Here is a 23,635-nt window from a genome sequence, read left to right as displayed (position 1 = left end):
GAATCTTGACTTATTTTGGCTTCCTTGATCCATCAATGCTCTAATATATTAATTTTAACATGAAACCGATACATTTTATAGCCAATATCTTACAAAGCATGAAAACTAGAAAAGTCTTTTGCGTCTAAAGATAATTGTTATGCCTTTGACCATATTAACAATTATTTAACATACTTTTGATCCTAAAGACATTATATAATTGACATTTAATAGCTGACAAGCCTAACTTTGAACTCAGCAAACTCAGATGCTAACATTGCCTCTCCCCCTAAGGGATTTTCAAACTTTTAGCTAAGGATCTTTCTATTTATCTTGAAAGATCCAACTATAGCCGCTTGTAATTTCATTTTTTTCCCCGGGCTTAATGCCCACCACATATACAAAAAAAAGAAAAAATTACGATAATTTTTTTACATAATCAATATAGAAAACAAAATAAACATTCAGCTTTTTAGGTTTCTGATTTCGTTCCTATTCGCCCCCAAATTCTCCCTAACATTACCTGAAGTTGCTCCAGTTTTGCACTTTCGCTCAACACGACACCGTTTTTTGGGTTCCTGACCGACTTGAGGCTTAACCTTGGCAAGCTCCGACTGAAATTCCGATATGGAAGCGACCTTAGAGGATTCCAACTCCTCAGAATCACCATCTTCATAGAGGATCTCCACAAACCCAGAGGAAGGGTTGTAATATTTCACAGTTCCAGAGATAAGCCCAAAATCGACAGGGTATTTTTGTCCACAAAATTTTGGAAAATTTTCTCACCGGGTGGGAATCCAAGAATACCACCCACTCGGTGGTATTCCTTTATGAGATTTTGCTTCACAGTTATAAATCCTAGGAATTTGATTTTCCTAAGAAAATTTTCACAATCTTTATACCAAATGTGGGTAAATAGGATTTTCAATGTCAGTTTTTTGGGAATCTAAAATTTACTCCTTTACCCAACGTCCTTTATAGATCTCAAATTATAATAATCGTGACACAATTTTAACATCGATAATTGCATAACTTTTGTTTTATATTGTTATATATTTTTCATTCATCATGGTGATGGAAAAATCATTTCGGAGATGACTACATATTTTTCTAGAGTTAAGACATAATATTACTTACTAATTTTTTTTTTTAATTTTCTCTTTAGTGATAGACCTTGTTCCCACAAAAAAATAATAGGTGTTGCTTGACTTTGATTTATATTTTATAGTGACATTTGTGGAATAGTGACTAAAATGTCATTGTTTACCAAGTTTTTTACCCAAATGCCACGCGAACAATGTTATTTTCTAATATGCCACGTGGGCAAGTTCGCTACAGTGTCCAACGAACTCAGTTTGTTGATGTGACACGTTTCTGGTGTACACCAAGTTCGTTACTCCACGTGACGAACTTAGTTGCAATTAATGCTGACACATTAGAGAAGTTCGCTACCATATGCAGCGAACTAGGTGTGCCACGTGTTTAATATGCACCTAGTTCGCTGAGGGTCCAACCAAACTAGGTGCCACGTGGCACCACCCCACATAGTTCGTTGCATGAGACAGCGAACTAGGTGCCAAGTGGCAGCATCTGACCATGTTAATTGTACCTTGCAGCGAACTAGGTGCCAAGTGGCAGTTCCCTGCTAGTTCGTTGCATGGAACAATGAACTACCTGCCAACAGTTATAGTTTGCTGGCCTGTATAGCGAACTCAGTGCTATTTATACCCCCTTCTCCTTCCCCTTCCCACTTGCAATTTGTTATTCTGGTGCATTTTTTTCCAAAGAACCCAATTTTTTTTGCTTATTCTTTATAATTTGAACTTCATATTTCACGACATAATGAGTGAGAGTAGCAATGATTTAATCGCCATTTTATATCACAATGGGAGGAGATATTTTAGACCGAATAGTCAAGTGTTTGAAGGAGATACGAAGATGTTTCGCATGAGCCCCCATTGCAAATATAATGACCTGAAGAAAATAATATACAGGAAGTTGAGATTACAACGAGATCAATCCCTCTCTTGACTGATTGCTAGATGCGCCTCTGGTAACCTGGTACAGTGTGTTGCTGTGGAGGATGAAGATATCTCGTTAGTAGTTGACACATTTCGACAGCATGGAGAGTCCTCATACATCGAATTATATGCTGAACTAAATACTGGTGGAGAGGCAAGCACTCAATATTCTGTCACTTGTAGTTACTCCATAGACATTAACAGGGAGCCATTAGTCAATTCGAAAGATATGCATGTGTCACCCCCACCACCATCACCCCCATTAACAATGCCTTCAGATGTGATTCCTGCCCATGACATGTATGATCCCTCGTGGCATACTAATAGTTCCGAGGAAGCGGTTGATGAAGGTCTTGTTCCTGCTAGTGACTCATATGATAAAGACGTTGATGGTGATTTTGAAAGGGAGCCGTCTAGTGCATTGTGTGAACCGATTCCATCACCAGGCAGTATCGGAACGCATGACCCATCACCAGTGGCAGATTAGTTTATTTATGGTGGTTTTTATTTTATTTGAAATGGTATTAGTAATGACATGCGTTGGGATTATACAGGGGATGATACTGTACCTTTTTGGTCGCAAATAAACCATTACACGAATATTAACTGGGCACACCCAGATCAGGAGTGTGATGAAATGCAAGGGGCATAAATACCAAATTGGCATATGGGTCAAGAGCTCTATAAGGACCCGGTGTTTGAGAGCAAGCATGATGTACAGATGGCAATAAAACAATAATATATGGCAAATTATCACACAGCTGTCGTAGAAAAAAGTGATGCGAAAATGCTGATAATGGTTTGTCAAAATCACAATGACGGTTGTCCATGGAGGATGAAGGCATATCTCAAAAAAGGCGGTATTGAATGATTTATAGGCATATGGAATAACATCCACACATGTGTTAGTCAATCACTTTCACAAGATCACCAAGAACTAGACTCAAATTTCATTTGTTCATTGATCATTGATAATCATGCAAGTAGGGAGGAACCCCAAGAAAATATCCCTGTCCGCTGGAAATCATCCAGATATAATAAATAACGTGCCGGCACGAAGCTGGATTCAGTCTCAACGAACAACATCCCCACCAAGATGCGCAAGATCAACGCACGCGTGTATCTCATGCGGCCAACTTCAGTGCTGGCATGCTCCACATAATGCTGAAAACGCTCACGAATAAATGTCAGAGACAACTGGTTCTTATGAAAATCCTGTTGCCGCGCGGGCTCAACTCCTAATAAATTTGTAATCATCTGACTAAGAGGATGGACTCCAGCGCGGTCACATATAACCTCACCATTTGTGGGCAACCCCAGGAAATGGTGTACATCCTCCAAGGTGATCGTAACCTCACCCATAGGCATGTGAAATGTGCGCGTCTCCGATCGCCATCTCTCAACAAAGGCCAATATAAGTGAGTGGTCAATCTGTTTCCAAAACAATAATATTTTATTAAAATTTAAAACACATTCAACTATAATTGCAGGTTATACAATAATAATAATATACTAAGCTCATGGTTGCGAAAACGCGCAACGTGATAAAACTCAGCCTGCCTCAGGAACGATTGGATGTCCTCAGGTATATCGAGGTGATAGTGTGTAGCGGCGTGTCTGACATTAAGCACACGATCACATACATCTGGGTCCCCAAATGTGTTCCACACATAAGTGGAAATGTGCTTCTCCTGCAACGTGAGGAGAGAACAGTCGAAAGGACCATGGTCGATCACACTCTGGTGCAGGTCGTGCTGCTCGATGGATCTATTTACAACCAAAATTATATTAGAGTTACAATATTATAATGCATAAAATATAAATACTACATACTAAGAAATAAATAAATATCAAATAATATTTAATTATACTATAATCCATAAATAAATAAATATTAAATACTAAGAAATAATAACATTAATATACATAACACAATTAATATAATTAAATAATGCATAATCTTATTAAATAATGCGTAAATAATATGACACAATTAATATTATTAAAAAAATAATATGACACAATTAATAATTCTTCTAACCTAACTTTTTTACCTATAAATAAATAATATGACACAATTAATATTATTAAATAATGCATACTCTAAAAATTATTAAATACAAACTTTAACAACATTAATATAAAAAATCTATAACCTATGTTTTCAACCTATAACTAAATAATATCATTGCAATTAAAATTATTAAATAATGCATAATAAAAAATTATTAAATACAAACTTTAACAACATTAATATAAAAATTTTCTAACCTATGTTTTTAACCTATAACTAAATAATGTCATTGCAATTAATATTATTAAATAATGCATAATCAAAAAATTATTAAATACAAAATTTAACAACATTAAAATAAAAAAAAATTAACCTGTTTTTCAGCCTATACCTAAATAATGCATAACTAACAATTTATTAAATACAAACTTTAACAACATTAATATAAAATTCTTCTAACCTAAGTTTTCAACCTATAACTAAACAATATGGCACAATTAATATTACTAATTAATGCATAATTAAAAAATTATTAAATGCTAAATTTAACAACATTAATATAAACTTTTTATAACCTAAGTTTTCTACCTATAAATAATATCAGACAATTAATATTATGAAAAATGCATTAATATAAAATACTAAACCTAATAACATTAACATACATATTCTATCCTATTGTCACAATTAATCTTCTAACCTAAGGATTCATCTTATAAATAAGTAATATCAAATAACTAAGACTAAAAAAATGTAAAAAAAATAAATAAATTGGGAAATTACTAACCTTGAATGTAGAGAGAGATAGAGAATGAGAGAGAAAAGGGAAAAAGAAAGAGAAATAGTTAGAGTGAGAGAGAGTGAGAGGAAGAGTAGTTAGGGTGGGGGAGGGAGGGGATTTACAGGAACAGTGACCAAAGTGCTACTGTTGGCAAAAAAATTATCAGACTGCCACGCCAACAGTAAATTTTGCCAAAATGCCACGTGGTACACTGTGTAACGAAATATGTGTGCAAATAATTCGCTACACAGTGTAGCGAAATATGCCACGTCAGAACCAAAAATGCCATGTGTCAAACAGGGAGAAACGTGCATTAATTGCAACTAAGTTCGCTACGTGGAGTAGCGAATTTGGTATCTACTAGAAACGTGTCACATCAGCAAATCGATTTCGCTGGGCACTATAGCGAACTTGTCCACGTGGCATATTGAAAAATAACACTGTTTGCGTGATATTTGGGTAAAAAATTTGGTGAACAGTAGCATTTTGGTCATAAACTTTATTTGTACACCCTCTCCGGTAGTTTATACTTATACGGTTGTTAACGCATATGTCGAATTGCAAGAATACACATCCAAACACTCAATCGTACACAAACATAACAACATAAAATTTGACACTTAAGAGTACAATCACCAGTCACGCTTGTAAATTTGCCAAAGAGAATGAATATAGTTTTCTTTAGTTTTAAAAGTTTTAAGGCCAATCCTAAGCAATTACTCCATGCAAGTTATGATTCTGATTCATACTTGGTCACTCTAGCCCTCGTTGGAGAGTTCAAATCCTACCCAATTTGATTGGTATTCTAGGTATTTCATTATGGATCAAAACCTGCCTAAGAAAATGGGGTCTTGTCTCTTATTGCAATAAGACCTTAAGTGAGACCTAAAGGCTCATGTCTCTTATTTATATATTCTACCCGAGGTTCATTTATACAGATATTATGATTCTAAAGCATTCCCATAAAATCTATTTATTAATACCACAATAATAGTATATTTCTATATCTTGAAAAAAAAAAGTCACTTCCCGTTAAACTCGACTAGCGAATGTGAGGTGGAGAAAATCATTGTACGCAGCCTTATTTTTGCATAATTGTAAAGAGGTTATTCCTAGACCAATATTTCTATATCTTAGCCAACCAAAATTTTAAAAAAAGACCCACATTACAAGGCTGTCCAGACATACATTACAAAGGTTTAACATTCATATGTCACATATGAGCAATTGAAACTTCATTTTTAATTTACATAAACCTTAGGTAACACAAAAACAACCCCAAATTTATAAAATATCACATGTCATAGATTTACATAACCATCATAATCTGCATCAAGCTTTAACTACACATTCTAGATTACAATAAAATTCACAAGTATAATTTCTCATGTTTCTTGGTTCTTCTCATTGGGTCTTTGTACCTGAAATAAAAATTCCACAAGGGGTGAGATGTGAATCCCAATAAGTCTAAGGAAAGATCCCCTATTTCTATCCATCATTCAGTCATATGTTCGCGGTGGTACTCGTATCACATAAGTACTTATAATTGGGTTATATTTCATGTACAATTTCACCAATAATGCGATGATACAATAAAATCATAACAAGCCTCCAATGTCTATATTTTATTGTCATACGACTCATCGTTCACATGCTACTGTATGTGCAACTATAAGATATATGATGTATGGTCTTAAGACTCGCTACCCATAAGCTACTGTATGTCCACTCACTTGCATTAGCTGATATGTATGTGAATTGAGCTCAATCATGGCAAAGCGTCCCTTGCAATGTCAACTACTATAATATTACTATATTAGGTAAAAGCATAAGTAGAAGAAACTACGATCAAATCCATATAAATATATATGCTCAACCAACATGCCTCAACCATCAATTCTACATCACAACCATAATTCTGGTATAATGATAATGTTAAACACATGGGAATAGCAAGTCACACCCACAGATGTATCTATTCATTTAAATATAGCACAACTAAGTAATGATCATTTTTCTGTCATCTCTTATACATGTTCACCTATTATATGGCCATTATATATATATATATATATATATATATATATATATATATATATATATATATATATTCTGTAGTCCTTGTATGTCTTAAACATAAGGTACTAATAATATAAGGTCACAAGAATCAGTACAAAACCAAACAAGCTGTATGTACGAAAGGTATCGGGGTATGCATTGTTCACATATCTGGATATGCATTGTTTATATATCTGGATGTCCCAGACACCGGAATATTCAGATATTTAACAACAGAATACCAGATTTTTGTATAAAATTTATAGGGGACTTATGACTTGAATTTTTTGCTTCACATAGGGTCTAACATATCCCAATACATCGTAATTATCTCCCATAAAATTTCTAATGGCATACGAAAACAGATTTGCACATTTTGATCATGAGATGAAGTATTCCTTTTTGCATTCAAGTAGGGTCAGATTAACCCATATATGACTAACTATAAACAAAAGGGGAATACACTCAACATCTAGCTTCAAAACAACACATAAACAAAAGGGGAATACATCTCATTTCTTAATACATAAACGAATTAGGCAATGAACAAAAAAGAAACAGGGTTTTTCCTTAAACTTACTTAGTTGTAGTCAATCCAAGGAAACAAGCTCACTTAAGATTCCCTTTCAATTTCGTGCTCCTCTCCTACAGGCAGAAGCAATCAAGGCTGCGGTTAACACTTGACTTTACTTCGGGGGTGTTTGGTATATGGATTTTTTTGGAAATCTTGGGAAAGTGGGGTGGGAAATTAATTTTCCCACATTTGGTAGGAGGAAAGTGAAAAAAAATATCAACAAATTTTTTTTTCCTGGCATTTTGTATTACACTGTCGATTCTCAGTGGAGAAAGCCATTGATGGCATGGTATTATTTTTTTTCTCGGAGGTGGGAAAATAGTTAGCCATTTTTCAAACGAAAATATTACCCCCACCCCTAGCTTTGGTTGTGTGAAAAAATTGAATTGCTTTGGAAACACATCGTTGCATAAGAACATATAGGTGGTCTAAATGGAAATGATTTCCACATAAACTTGACTTTGCCTTATCGTAGGTTGGTTGGTCGGTTGCTATATCTCACAACCACCAGACCTGACTTATCATTTGCAGTACACCAACTCAGTCAATTTGTTTCATTACCTTCTACTTTGCATATGGCAGCTGCACATCGTGTTTTGAGATATATAAAATCCTCTCCAGCACAAGGTCTGTTCTTCCCATCTGACAATACATTACAATTATTAGGATTCACTGATAGCGACTGGGCATGTTGTCCGGACACAATGCATTCAGTTTCAGGCTTACATGTTTTTCTGGGAACTTCTCTAGTATCATGGAGATCAAAGAAGCAAAATACCGTTTCCAGATCCTCAGCAGAAGTTGAATATCGAGCCCTTGCCTCCTTGTCTTGTGAAATACAATGGCTGAAATTTGTGTTGCAAGATTTTCACATTTCCATATCCAAACCTGCATCCATTTTTTTGTGATAATGTATCAGCTATATACATAGAAATATACAAGATTCATTTTTCTCTTCTCCTTTCAAGAATATGGAGATCATAATTCTTTCTTTCTTCATGATTACCTGTTTGTAATAGTAAAGAACCACTTCAACCCAAAACTTTAAGGTGTTAGGTGAGGGCCTTTTTGTTTTCTGTTTTGGTTTTTAATTTTCAAAACAAAAAAAAATACAGAAAACAACTGTTTCTATAACTATTCTACAAAACAGTTTTAAGAACAAAAAAACTAAAACATAATCAAACAGGCCCAAGGCTCTGTTTGATTGTTGTTTTTAAAAACAGTTTTTTACTTTTTAGAACAAAAAAACTAAAAAATTCGTTTGGTAAGGCCTGTTTTGTAAAAAGTGTTTTGAAAACTATAACTGTTTTTTTGTTTTTAGAATCAAATTTAGATAACATCCCTAAGTTGTTTTTATTTTCTGTTTTGGTTTTTAACTTTCAAAAATTAAAAAATATAGAAAATAACTGTTTCCATAACTATTTTACAAAACAGTTTTAAAAACAAAAAAATCAGAACACAATCAAACAGACATATCTAAAATCAAGGGTAATTTTGTAATCTCAGTACGGATTCCCGTCAATATTTTACAATCAATCAAACATAGCATCAGTGCAATTAATTCAATTTCTCGAAAAAAATTTGGCCCACCAAACACGTAACTTATTTGGGAAATTTTTTTCCACCATATTTTCAAAAAACTTTTTTTCTCGGTAAAAAAAATATCTCCTATACTAAACACCACGCAAGTTCCAAGGGAAAGTCCCACTTCAGAGTTCAAGTCACAAGTTGTCCTCTTAGCCCAAAACTTTGGGTTTTTTGACCACTATAGCCTTTTTTTAATAATTAATTATCAAATTGACCCTATTTATAAACTATTTCAAAAATTTAACCTCTCCAGAAAACATAACACCAATCTGCCCCTGTTTGACCGTTGACCATGAAGCCTACTCGGGTACACCCCTACCTACCCGGGTAAATTTTAAAAATTTTTACCTACCCGGGTACACCCCTCCCTACTCGAGTATATTTCTTGAATCTGGAAAATGTTTGAATTATTTACCCGGGTAGAGAGGGGTGTACCCGGGTAAATAATCATAACTCATGCTTTTCTCTTCTTGCTTTTCTTCTTTGTTTCTGGTTTCTTTTTCAAACCTTGCAGAGTCATTTTAAGAATGGCCAATTTCTGAGCATCTGAGACAACCCTCTCCAACATCTTCCTCTTGCCATCTTCAGTTGTCTCTTTTACAGTTTTCCACAACTCAAGCTTGTCAACGCCCAATTCCTTCACCTCTAATTCTGAACATTTTTTTGAATTGTCTGACTGGTGACATGTAATAGCATCCTTTGTTGGAGCAGAACCTTGATTATTTGCTTCACTAATCTCAGGCATATGATCCAGTGGAATATCTTTCATCAATAACCTGTTTTCAGATTTTGTTCTCCATGCGTTAGTCCTTCAATTTAGAGATTTTCATTTGCTGTTCACACAAAGAGGATGGGCGCACACAACCAGTTTATGATTATTTACCCGGGTACACCCCTCCCTACCCGGGTAAATAATTCAAACATTTTCCAGATTCAAGAAATATACCCGGGTAGGGAGGGGTGTACCCGGGTAGGTAAAAAATTTTAAAATTTACCCGGGTAGGTAGGGGTGTACCCGGGTAGGCTTCATGGTCAACGGTCAAACAGGGGCAGATTGGTGTTATGTTTTCTGGAGAGGTTAAATTTTTGAAATAGTTTATAAATAGGGTCAATTTGGTAATTAATTATTAAAAAAAGGCTATAGTGGTCAAAAACCCCAAAACTTTGCCTTGATGATGACACATGCACACACTTTTGGCACAAGTCTGATATTCTGTCCTAACTTGAAGGCAAGCTCAAAAATTAAAGGTGTGGAGAAGGATGACGATGAAAGATGGTTATAGTGCCTTAGGAGAGTTAAATGTTGAGTGGAAAATGGTGGAAGCTTGCTTTGCAAAGATGGAGAAGGGGTTGGCCGAAGAGCATGAGAATATGAAAAAAGAGTTGAATTTCAATTTATTTATAAAATTTAGGTTAAAAAACATAAATGCCCTCCTTGTTAAGGAAGGCTTTATCAAGAGCAAGGGCACCCTGTTCAATTTAAATTTTCAAATGTTTATAAAATTTTATTTGTCCCAAACTTTTTCATTACAACCTACTTTATAAAATTATAAGAATTCCCACATATGATTTAGACATCCCTCTTAAATAATAGAAAATTTTCGGTCCTTACGAACTTACAATATTTATTTAGACAAAAAAAATGAAAAACATTTCTTTTGAAGAGCGTTTTTTCTTTTATTTGTGTATCCTCAAATAACGCGAGACTAATTTCATTACTAAGACTGTAAAAAATTAACACAAAGAAAATATCTGTATTAATTGTTTTTCCAATATACTTTATTTGTTAATTTCTCATATTTCAACTTATTTAATTTTAGAAAAAAATATTTGTCATTTTAAATGACATAAAATTATGTCATTTTAAAAGAGATAAACAAAAAAAATAAGAGATGAATACAAGAAAATATTTTTTATTTAAAATTTAAATTAAAAAAGCCATTCATTTTCTCCCTCATAATTTTTATTTTATGTCAATGACAATCATTAAAGCCATAATTTTACACACACTATATTAATCTAGTAATTTTTAAATATTTTATGTCTTTCAAATTATCAATTAAATATCATTTCTTCCAAAGGGATTTTTGTTAAAGGAAAACACAAATATTATGTTACAGGAAATTCATTAGATAATATCATACACACAAATTAAGATATGAGCCCACATGTTTTAGAAAAGAAAAAAAAAGGAAAAATGGCTACACACAAATCGATGGGTCTGTAGTAATTCCGTTTCTGGTTGTGTAACATGATACTCGATAAACCCTTTCTTAAAACCCTGTTTCTCTTGTTCTTCAGTTGTTCTCTTTTCCCTCTGTTATGTTATTATGGCGGTGGACAAGGAAAAGCTTGAGGAAGAATCTGTAATCCGTCGCTTCTACCAGATTATTCTTAGTTGGGACTACTTTCGTCTCATTAAGGAATCCAAGGAATTTAATCTCACTCTTTACTCTTTCTCTCTTTTTGTTTTTTTCGATTCTAAAATCCATTAACTCTGTGAAATTTGGTGTTTTCAGGAGCAGAAAAACAGAGGGGAAAAAGAGACCGCTATTGGGTCAGCATCGAGACTCGTCAAGGTGAAGAGTCAATACAAAGACGTTGATGATTATATTTCCACCTACGAACCCCTCATTTTTGAAGAAGCCAAATCCCAGATCATTAAAGAGAAAGAGGACGAAGAGGGTATTCTTAAAATCAATTTTTTGCATCTTTATTGCCTTTTTATATTTTTTTCTTTCAATGGATTACTATTGTAGTGTTGTTAATGACATTGGTCTTTAGCTTTTTGTATACATTTCATGTTTTGCACCTATGTAGCCTGATGGCATGTAAATCTTTGACTAAATTGTGGTTCTCCTTTTTGTCTTTTAAAATTAAGGAATGGGAATTGCTTTCCATGTTTTAAAGTTTGGATTTTGTCAAATGGGGTTGGCTAAAGAACACTTTTTTTTTTGTGTGTGTGTGAATTGTAGTGACTGAATGGAAGCTGGGGGTGGTAAAAAGTTGCAGCGAGGCGGATGGATTTCATTTTATAGAATTTCCTTGTGAAATCAAGGAGGGAGAATCAATATCGCAGAATGATCTTTTGCTGCTTTCAAAAGGCAAGGTACTAATGATCAGAGATTGTGTGTTTTTGGACATTGCAGGTCATGCTATGATGTGCTTTTATTGGATATTGCATTGTGTCTTTTTGTTGCGTTATTTCTTCCCTGAATTATTTCAATTTTTCGCCTGTTCAAACTGACTTTTTTTCTTTATTTTTTTTTTTCCTGTCAATACTTGTCTCTCTGCAGTTTTTGGATGGAAAAAGATTACCCACTGTGTATGCATTTGCTTTGGTGGAAAACGTACGAAAATTTTCTGATGCACGGCTTGTTCGAGTTAGACTCTATTTAGCTGGAGAGTTCTTGCATTTTAATACAGATAATGTACAATCTTGCCCAAGGCTGTTTAATATGCGTTCTCATATATGCGAGACAGAGAGACAGCTGTATTTTATGAAGGTAACTTGTTTTATTCTTTCCTTGTTCACTTCTATGATTATTTTGTGGTGCAGATCTTACCTGTTTCCTCGACTTTTGCATTTTGAAAAAGTTTTGAAATTCATCCTCCGTGTATTTGGCTTTGCATTTAATTCTATAGCATATAGATTCTTGATGTTTATGTAATTTTCTACTTCTTTTGTACTCTTAAGTTTCCATTTCTCTCTATAGAATGTTGAAGACTTCATCTCTCAGAAATATTCAATCAAATGTTGTTTTGATATTGTATGTTTTTTATACTTAGGTGGCTTCCATCCTGGACTAATAAATTGTGTTATTAGTTTATAAAAGAAGATGTAGGGAATTTTCGTTATTGTTTTCTTATAAATTAGTTTGGCCTTTGAGAAAATGTAAGAATCATGCAGATGTGCAGTTTATCCACCATTGCTCGTGAGTATTTGGCTGTACGAACCATAAGCTTTCTCCCATACAAGGATATAATATTAAATGCTGCTGGAGATAGTTTTGCTACCGAAGTTGGGGGTTGGAAAATCCCAATACCTTTGAAGGAATACGTTGAAAGTACTTTCAATCAATATCAGCGCGAGGCCATAACTGTAAGTTTTCACTTTAGAAGTTCAATTAAGCAACTAAAAGTTGCTTACCAACCGGGTTTCAGCTTTATTAATGATCTTTTTGCCTTTTTTTTTTCCCTAAGCAATCCAATGTTCTTCCTCTTTGTATCATTGTTAGATTTCTTTACATTGCTCGGAAAGAATATGAATAAATATGGGATTCCGGCAATTACTTAAGATGGCATATTGTTAAGTTTGGATTTGACATTTAGTTAAAGGATGTTATGCTTAAAATATGGGATGAATATTAAGCGTATGACATGCATAAAATATCATTCTGGGTCTTATTTTTCTCTTTCTCGTTTCCAAGTTCTCCCTATAATTTCAACATTTCCTTGTTTTCACCCATTTTTTTTCCTTTTGTACATATTCAAAACTTCATTTGCTTATTGTCATTGTTAAAGGCTTAGACTTCAAATATTTCAATCTCATCTTAATTTCTTTTTGTTTTGATAATAGAAGAAGTTTCATTATAGAAGTGAGAAACAAATGATAAGATATCCTCCAAAAGAAACTACCTAAAACCAAAAGTGAAATTAAAAAGAAAAAACAAATAAGTAAAGCTGACCAATCTCCTTCACCTTCTCGACCCCCCTCGAAAAAAAAAGAAGCTCTCCAATTTCTCTGTATATTAATCTCATTTTTATATTTGCTTTTTTTTTTTTCCATGTTCTTTTGATTTATGGAACTCTAAGTACTTGTTTGGATGAGCAAATGTCTTTTTGTTGTTGAACACTTCTTAAAGATCTTTTGTAAAATGTAAAAGCTATTTTGCATTTTGATGCAATCTTCTAGAAGTACTTTTTAGTGTTTGAACACCTTCTCAAAATTAGCTTTTGAAATGTTTTTTCCCCCAGAAGTATGAAAGTTAAGCTAGGGAAAAACCAAATTTTTTATTTTTTATTTTGAAGCTCATTCAAACACACTCTTATATTGGTTGAAAATGAGTAGGCCTAACAACTTATGGGAAAGGGACTCACTTTTTCCTAGTTGTTAATCATCCTTCAAATGAAGGAATAAAAACTTTTGATCAATCTTCCCTTTCTCGTAAAGATTCTTCTGTCTTTTTTTCTCTCTCCTTTGTTGTTTGATTTGTAACTGATGAAATATAAGACATAAATGTTTTTCATATATTGATTGACACCCAAAGGGTTCTATATATACAGATTACAAGGTAGTTAAGAAGTTGAAGTAATAAATAAAAGTACACAACAAACGAAGAGGCATCACACTAATCAAAGAGACTAGACTCTAAAAAGAAACTCTAGAATATTCTACACTCCCCCTCAAGTTGGGAGATATATATTGATCATCCCCAACTTGCTAATTAAATCCTCAAAGATGGGTTTGTGTAACCCTTTGGTGAGAATGTCGGCTGTTTGCTCCTTGGTAGGTATATATGACAAACATACACTACCCTCCTCCAATTTTTCTTTGATAAAGTGACGATCAACCTCCACATGTTTGGTTCTATCATGATGTACAGGATTTTGAGCAATACTGACAGCAGCCTTATTATCACAATAGAGTCTGACAGGTAGAGAATAAGATATCTTTAATTCTTCAAGGAGTCTTCTTAACCAGATTCCTTCACAAATGCCATGGGCTAGTGCCCGAAATTCTGCTTCTGCACTGCTTCTGGCAACAACAGTTTGTTTCTTACTTCTCCAGGTCACAAGATTTCCCCAGACATAGGTACAATATCCTGAAGTGGATCTTCGGTCCATTGCAGAGCCAGCCCAATCAGCATCTGTATAGATTTCTATCATCCTCTTGTGTCCTCTTTTAAAGAGCATTCCCAGACCAAGGGTGTTTTTGAGGTACTTGAGGATTCTATAAACCGCACTAAGGTGTTTTTCCTTAGGAGAATGCATGAATTGGCTAACCATGCTAACTGCAAATGCAATATCAGGCCGAGTGTGAGATAAGTAGATCAGCTTTCCTACCAACCTTTGGTACAACTCCCTGTCAACATCTTCTCCATCTTCAATTCCCAATTTAATATTGGGTTCAACTGGAGTTTCTGCAGGCTTGCACCCAAGCATACCTGTTTCTTGTAGCAGGTCTAGGATATATTTCTTCTGAGATAAGAAGATTCCTGCCTTGCTACGAGCAACTTTCATTCCAAGGAAATATTTGAGTGATCCAAGGTCCTTCAGTTCAAACTGATTAGCTAAACCCCCCTTTAAAGATTTTATTTCCTCCCAGTCATCACCTGTGACAATTATGTCATCAACATAAACAATGAGGATAGCAATTTTACCACTATCGGAGTGTTTAAAAAATAAAGTGTGATCAGTCTGAGCTTGGATAAATCCTCTTCCTTTAACAGCACGAGTAAACTTGTCAAACCACTCTCTAGGGGATTGTTTAAGTCCATAAAGAGACTTCTTCAACATGCATACAGAACCATTTCCCTCCTCAAAACCAGGTGGTGGATCCATGTAAACTTCCTCATGTAAGTCCCCATTTAAGAAGGCATTCTTTACGTCCAATTGATGCAAGGGCCAATCAAGGTTGGCAGCAAGTGACAGTAGGACTCGAATAGAGTTAAGTTTGGCAACGGGAGCAAACGTCTCCTGATAGTCTATCCCATAAGTCTGAGTAAATCCTTTGGCAACCAATCTGGCCTTATATTTGTTGATGCTGTTATCTGCATTAAATTTTATTGTGAACACCCATTTGCAACCTACAGTTTTCTTTCCTCTGGGAAGTGCCACGGACTCCCAAGTTCCATTTTTTCTGAGTGCATCCATTTCTTCAAAGACAGCATCCCTCCATTTAGGGTCATTAAGTGCCTCTTGGATATTTTTTGGTATTTTTGTACCGTCTAATATAGTGTTGAAAGCACGAAAACTTGGAGATAACTTTTCATATGAAATGTGATGAGAAATAGGATGAGCAGTGCAAGATCTAGTACCTTTTCGAAGGGCAATAGGCATATCTAGGTTAGCTGTACCAGTGTTCTCAAGTGGATTGCTGGAACTAGGACTCGGGTCAGAATCCTGACAGTCTAGAGGATCTTGAGGAGATTTACGCCTGCTGTAGAATTTTCCCCATTTACCGGGAGGATCTCCAGTCTCTGGTACAATTGCTGTCCTTGTCTCCTGTACATTAACTCCCCCTGTCTCCATAGGTAGAGGAACAACAGATGTTTCCAAGGGTAAAGGTAAGACAGTAGAATTATTTGGAATCCAAGACATATCTTCATTTACACCAATAGACTCCCCCTGAAGAGAAGTCGAGGGAAAAAATGATTGTGTTTCATAAAAAGTAACATCCATAGAAACAAAGACCTTTCGAAGAGAAGGTGAGTAGCACTTGTAACCTTTTTGATTAGGAGGATATCCTATGAAGACACATCTAACAGACTTAGGATCAAGTTTGGACCTTTGATGTGGAGGAATATGAACAAAAACCACACAGCCAAACAATTTTGGAGGAAGGTAAGATAGAGCCCGAAAGGAGGGAAAAGAGCGGGTAAGGCAAGATATGGGAGAATGAAAATTCAGGACACGAGAGGGCATTCGATTGATGAGATATGAGGCAGTCAAGACAGCCTCCCCCTATAGGTATTTAGGGACATGCATTGTAAACAAGAGGGCTCTAGCAACTTCAATGAGATGTCTATTTTTTCTTTCAGCCACCCCATTTTGTTGAGGGGTGTTAGGACAAGAACTTTGATGGATAATACCTTGCTTGGTTAGGTAATCACCAAGAACAGAATTGAAATATTCAGTACCGTTGTCAGTTCGCAGGATTTGGATAGAAGTCTGGAATTGAGTTTGTACCATAGCATGAAAGTTTTTAAAAGTGGCTACAGCTTCAGACTTATCCTTTAGAAGATATACCCAGCATACTCTGGAATGATTATCAATGAAGGTAATAAACCAACGAGCTCCAGATATATTTTTTTCACGAGCTGGTCCCCAAATATCACTATGAATCAATGTAAATGGAGACGAAACATGATAATCTCTGGGGGAATAAGAAACACGAGAGTGTTTTGCAAATTGACAATCATCACAACAAAAGGAACTTGGTTTTTTATTGATAAATAAGTTTGGAAACAACTTTTGAAGATAAAAGAAATTTGGGTGTCCTAAACGACGATGCCACAACAAGACATCATTACAATCATCTGATAAACATAAAGAGTGATTTGCAAAAAATCTCTTTTCATGAGAATCTTCTTCAAAATAGTAAAGCCCTTCTTCCTCTCTAGCATTGCCAATCATCAGCCCCGAATCCTGTTCCTGAAAAACACAGGTTTTGGCAGAAAATTTAGCAACACAATGCAATTCAGAGGAAAGTTTACTAATAGAAATAAGGTTACAAGTAAGAGAAGGGACATGAAGGACAGAATTCAGAGTAATATGTTCAGAGAGCTTAATGGATCCCTTTCCCGCAATATTAGAGAAACTACCATCAGCAGTCCTTATTCGTGACTGGTGATAATAAGGGGTATAAGAACAGAACAAGGTTGCATTACCTGTCATATGATCAGAAGCTTCGGAATCAAGAATCCAACGATTACTACGATCAACATGGAATGCCATACTTTGTTGAGCAACATGGCTAGTTGCCTCAGCAGATTGAGACATCACCTTCTGAAATTGCTCATACTGAGCTTTAGGGATGAATACACTATCGGAATTTGGAGAGGCACGAGACTCCTCACCCTTATCATCAGAAGAGATTTGATAAGCACGACTCTTGTTCAGCCCCTTTGTTTTCCAGTTTGGTGGTTTTCCATGAATTTCCCAACATTTTTCGCGAGTGTGACCACTCTTATTGCAATGAGAACACCATCGGTCAGAACGTTTTGTATCACAAGGGGGACGAGGATTATGTTTTGCTACTAAGGCAGATACATCGGAGGATTTAGAGTTCTTGTCTCCCAACATTACCTTTCGGCGAAGTTCCTCCCGTCGTACCATAGAAAAAGCAGCTGCAATGGAAGGTAATGGGTTCTGACCCAATATCCTACCACGAACATCATCAAGATCACGATTAAGGCCAGCAAGAAAATCATAGAGACGTCTTTTCTCTAAGTAACTCTTAAACCTTCCATTAGCTTCTAAACCTTGAAGATCTGCTGCATCATAAAGATCCAACTCCTGCCACAGAGTTTTTAAAGCAAGAAAGTATTCAGTAACAGACATCCTCTCTTGATGTAACTCTCTTACCTTGGTGTTGAGTTCAAAAGCCTGAGAAGCATTGCCCAAGTCAGAATAATATTCTTTAACGGCATCCCAAATTTCCTGAGCCGTATCAAGAAACAAATAAGTTTGACTGATATCAGGATCCATGGAGTTAGTTAACCAGGTCATGACCAAGGCATTTTCAGTCATCCATTTATCATAATCAGGTTCATCAGCTTCGGGTTTTTCCTTTTTTCCATCAAGATACCCTATTTTCCCTTTTGCTTGGATAAACAGCTTGACAGATTGATGCCATTGCACATAATTCTTACCGTTTAAACGGTGGTTTGTAATCTGTATAGCTGGGTTGTCTCCGGAAGACGAAAAATAGGGAGGAGGAGAGACACCGGAAACTCCACCAGGTGATTTGTCATAATGCTTATTCTCAGCCTCATTATTTTCATCTTCCATTGTAAAAAAAACGTTCAGAACAAAGCTTGACGAGCTTGACGAAGAGGAAACAACAAGACCCAGCAAAAAAAGTGCTCCAATCGTGATTTAAACCCTCAGAACAGGAAGAGGGAGGCCAGGCGAGCTGTTCTGTGAAAGCCGCGTGTCAAACGGAGACCGGCAGGGCGGCGCGTGGCTCACACGCGCCGGAGAGGCTGCTCTGCTGTGGCGGCGCGTGGCTGACTTTCCGGCGACGGGGCTGACGTGGGTCGACTCGGAAATGGCTTCTGAGTCCAGTGGTGGCCTTGGTTTCGTGATTGGAGCGGTCCAGATATGAGATCTGGGTTATAGAAGACGATCAGTGAAAAGAAAAAAAGGAAAAATAGACGTGGAAAGTTTACAAGATGACCACAGGATAACCTGCTCTGATACCATGATGAAATATAAGACAAAAATGTTTTTCATATATTGATTGACACCCAAAGGGTTCTATATATACAGATTACAAGGTAGTTAAGGAGTTGAAGTAATAAATAAAAGTACACAACAAACGAAGAGGCATCACACTAATCAAAGAGACTAGACTCTAAAAAGAAACTCTAGAATATTCTACAGTAACTCATTATCGCATTTCTCAGTGTAGGATTTTCTTATAAAACTCATGTACCATTTCGTTATTCCACAATTTTTTTTTTCTCTGTTGCAGGCTGGTCTGTCTTCAAAAGCCTTTGTCCTGATACAGGTTTGTCTCTGTGTAGCCTTGCTTCTGCTGCAAAATTCTTTTAATGCTTTCTTATGCTTGTAATTTCTTTTAGGTGATATTTGATGTAATGTTTATGTTGAATTATTTTGTGAAGATTGCTTTGTTATAGTTGGGAATTGGGAAAACTTTATCACAAAGAACTGCCAATTTCAAGCTCTGCTGCGGCTGCTTATTTATCTGATTTTGGCAAAATATTATGTTTTGTAAGGCTTAAGGAAAAAAGTAAATTAGTGTCATTTTTTCTTTTTGACCTTCAAGTAACAGTCTTTTTTAGTGTTCTAAGAAACAGTCTGGCCAGTTAGACTGGTTAAATCATGAACCATGATCTGGTTCAGTTCTTGTAAGGGATCTAATTTATCCTTTTGCTATTTTGTGTTTCTTATAATACAAAGCTAGGTCAATAGGTGTTGGGTCAGAGTTTGTAATTTATTTATCCCTCACAGTATTATCAACCTATTTACATTATTTCCAACATTATTACTGCTGCAAAATAAGTTATGATGTTTATATATAGGGTTTGATGTTTGTCATTTTAAATGACATAAGTTATGTCATTTTAGGAGAGAGATAGACACATAATAATATTTTTTATTTAAAATTTAAATTAAAAAAAAAACCACTCACTTTCTCCCCCATTATTTCCATTCCTTGTATCTATCTCTCTCTTAAAATGACAAACACTTTTTCCTTGTATATATCATGTCACTAGGTTTTTTTTTAGATTTTTTGCTGAAGCTTGGTCCTTTCTAGATATCCGTGAGAAATCTGTCTGGGTTTTGATTAATGCATGGTAGTTTCTCCTTTTTGATAAAAACTCGTAATTGAGTCTAAGCAACTTCTTTTAGGGGCCCCCAGGGACTGGGAAGACTCAAACCATACTTGGGCTTCTAAGTACCATTTTGCATTCAACTCCAACAAGAGTGCATTCAAAGTAAGTATAATGTCTTTATAATTTTCTGTAGTCTTCTATATCTAATAATTCTGTTTCTTGTTTCTATTGTCATCTTGTGCAAAACATTATGTTAAGAGTGTACCTGGTAGAGTTGAAATTTTGAAGCAAATTTTTCTTTTACCGACCACGTCTTAAGGATACCAGCAATTTGTATGCTAACATTTTTGCCTCATATTTCTTTGTTCATACATATCTTTATTTATATTTGCTTCTTAGGAGCAGGACCTACGAGCTAAAGCGGGGGCCACAATTACCAATTGAGGAGAAGTAAGTTTTGCTTTGAGAATATCTTGGCCTTTACTTGCTTAAGAAAACTTCATGTTGTGGATGTTGGTTCTCCTGTGATTCTGACATGATATTTCTTTTTATTTCCTTGTTTGGATATCTTTTAAATTATTTTTGTTTGTTCTTTTCATTCTTGATTTCTCCTTGCTTAGTGTTTTATACATGTTAGTTCTGTGGCAATGCTTGTCTTCCCTAGTTCATATTTAAAAATGTTTTGAATCAAATTAGAAGTGCGATATGGGTGAAAACTGATTTATTGAAAACATTTAAAACTAGTTGTAACTAAGTGCATGGCATCATGTGAAACTGGGATGATTGTTTAAAGATTAGGGCACATTTTCCAGACTTATGGCTTATACAAGCTAGAGATCTGGGAAATCACTTTTTGATAGCTGCATTGTTGAAGGACGATGAGGAGAGAGAACAGACTGGCTTAAGTGTATTTTAAAATTCTCCGAGGCTAAGTTGTCAGTAGCAACCTGTAGCGCCGCTAAACCGCTACCGTAGCGGGTAGCGGCGGTCGGCCGCTACAAACCGCGACGCTACGCGACATTGGCCGTAGCGGAAGGTAGCGGCGTAGCGTAGCAGCAATACCTCTACCCGCTACACCACTCCCATGTTGGAATTTGATGGAGAATCCGAAGATGATGATGATTTTCTTTATTAGTTCACTTCTTGTACTTGACAATTTGACAATTTTATTGTTCAGTTGTGTTTAATTTTGGATCCTTCCTTTATGTTCCTTGTATTTGACATTGATTGTGGAATTATGTGTTTGATTTTGTGTGACTTCTTATGTTTGAGCATTAATACTAAAAGCGGTATTGTCTCGTTTCTTGACTGTTAGTATAATATATGTGGAATTAATACTTCACCGTAGCGGTAATACCGCTACCCGCTACACCGCTATACCATTTTCGGGGTCGGCCGCTACCGGCCGCTAACTGCTATTGACAACTATGCTCCGAGGTTCAAAGGAAGTATTTAGATCAGAATATTCAAAAGTAGGTTTTTATTTAATATAAAATTCTGTTTAAAGTACAAGTCTGGATGGTTGATGTCTTTGGTCCTGATAAGTCAGTTTTTTTTGTCTGAGGGTAAGAATGACAGGTCCATATTCTTATGGCAGTCCACCTTCAAAATGATGAAGTTGATTATGTCCTCCTTAGTATCCCTTATGCATATCGGCTCCTTCTTTCATCCTAGTTTCATTGTAATTTAAGAAGAATTCAATATCATTAGTTATAATTGGTTAGTGAACTTCCTGATTAACCAACATAGATCCTTATTTTTAATGGCATTGCCTTCCGTTCCTGTTTAAATTATATACTCTGCAATCTCCTTGTTGATTAATTTCACCTTGTCAGCTAGTGTTATACCACTGTACCATCTTTAGGGTCTGATTGTTTCTACTTTTTTAAAGAAAAAAGCATTTTTAAAAGGGGAAGGTTATACTTACAACCTATTTTCCTTTACAACCTCTTACAACCAATATCTTAACCGTTGATTTCCGCCAATCAACGGTTAAGATTTATTGCGGATTAATAATTAATTAATAAATTTTATTTGCAAAAATCTTAACCGTTGATTGACGAAAATCAACGGTTAAGATATTGGTTGTAAGAGGTTGTAAAGGAAAATAGGTTGTAAGTATAACCTCTCCCTTTTTAAAATTGGAAAACATGTTTAAACATAAAATAAGCTGTTTTAATGCTTTTATTAGAAGCCAAAAATACTAGCTTCTGAAAAAAGCTCTACATAAAGCTATATCCTTAAAGTGTTCTTTTTCAAAGTTATCCAAATGCATCCTATTCATTCATTCTAGAATCAATTTGGGATGGTAACCACTTTTGCCCTTTAGATCAACCAAAGTAGAACAAAGTAGTTGCTATACTAGCTTTTAGTAAATAGGTTTGCTGACTGTATTGTATTTTCGTATATACTTGTCGTGTTACTCTTCTGTTATGATGTTAGCTTATTACTATTATTTAGGTTTGTTAGTTGGCTGTGCTCAGACTCCACTGAGTTAGCTTAGTTAGTTACCAGCAGTTATTCAATCTTCCTTTGTATGAACTAGTGATGTACTACATGATCAGAATCAGAATCAGATTTCTCAGAGAAACAGTTTCCTCTTCGCTCTCTTTCTTTTCTGCACTCTTTCTCATTTTCTGTTATTAGCTTTGTTAGTAGATTACACTTTTAATATTTAATCTTGCTAGAAGTTTTTGTATGATTTTTCTATTGCCTTTTCCTTTGGCAGATACAAACATTGGGGACTGGCGTCTCCATGGTTTAATGGTATTAATCCAAGGGATAGTTTGATGCCGAAAGATGGTGATGATGGCTTTTTCCCAACTACTGGAAATGAATTAGTAAGTACTTTTCACTAGTTCAGATTGTTGATTTTACGCAACAATATCTTCTAATTATGGGTTTTATCAGAAACCTGAAGCTATAACTTCAAGTCGTAAGTATCGTGTAAGAGTGCTAGTATGTGCCCCATCAAACTCTGCCTTGGATGAGATTGTGTTGCGGGTTCTCAATGGAGGTATGAAGTTTTTCTTGTATGTGAAGGAACAGTAAGCACAGTTAGCTTAATTTCTTGATGTTAAATAATATCTGTTATTTGAATGCATTCATTTTGGGGAAAAGGGATATGCTTTTGCATTACATTTACTTGCTTGATGTGACAATGCTACTAGAGTAAAAGGGTGCCAAGGACTGTTCACATAACACACTGAATTTCATAATTAGTCAACTGAAAGTAATTCTGCATTCGAGTACAATGCTAAAAGCTCCGAAACTCGCAGAATTGAAATTTGTTGTATTTAAAAAAGAAGATGCATTGTGAGTTTTACCCCGTTCTTTGTTTTCTATTTGATGCCAGTGATGATAGGAAGATGTTAT

At 35.4% G+C, this 23,635-nt stretch overlaps 1 protein-coding gene across 2 annotated transcripts in view; it reads left to right on the top strand.

Annotated features, from left to right (window-relative positions):
• The first annotated feature begins 11,258 nt into the window (after positions 1–11,258).
• The window catches only part of LOC133315539 (probable helicase MAGATAMA 3), a 32,336-nt gene continuing 19,959 nt past the window's right edge, over positions 11,259–23,635 (top strand). Inside the window, exons 1-10 of one of the 2 annotated variants that reach the window (XM_061517180.1) lie at positions 11,259–11,442; positions 11,533–11,699; positions 11,990–12,123; positions 12,311–12,520; positions 12,925–13,116; positions 19,435–19,470; positions 20,337–20,422; positions 20,660–20,710; positions 22,989–23,100; positions 23,171–23,276. In XM_061517180.1, the coding sequence (XP_061373164.1) occupies positions 11,345–11,442; positions 11,533–11,699; positions 11,990–12,123; positions 12,311–12,520; positions 12,925–13,116; positions 19,435–19,470; positions 20,337–20,422; positions 20,660–20,710; positions 22,989–23,100; positions 23,171–23,276 (1,192 nt within the window). In that variant the 5' untranslated portion in view covers positions 11,259–11,344. Of the gene's footprint in view, positions 11,447–11,530; positions 11,700–11,989; positions 12,124–12,310; positions 12,521–12,924; positions 13,117–19,434; positions 19,471–20,336; positions 20,423–20,659; positions 20,711–22,988; positions 23,101–23,170; positions 23,277–23,635 lie in introns of both variants that reach the window. The other variant, XM_061517179.1, reaches the window with a different exon arrangement.

Source organism: Gastrolobium bilobum, unplaced genomic scaffold (genome assembly GCF_033153095.1).
Source record: "Gastrolobium bilobum isolate Gb01-03AN ecotype WA unplaced genomic scaffold, APGP_CSIRO_Gbil_v1 utg5429, whole genome shotgun sequence".
NCBI classification, from domain to species: Eukaryota; Viridiplantae; Streptophyta; class Magnoliopsida; order Fabales; family Fabaceae; genus Gastrolobium; species Gastrolobium bilobum.
The sequence above is the reverse complement of the archived record's forward strand: the minus strand, read 5'-3'. Positions and strand labels throughout refer to the sequence as shown.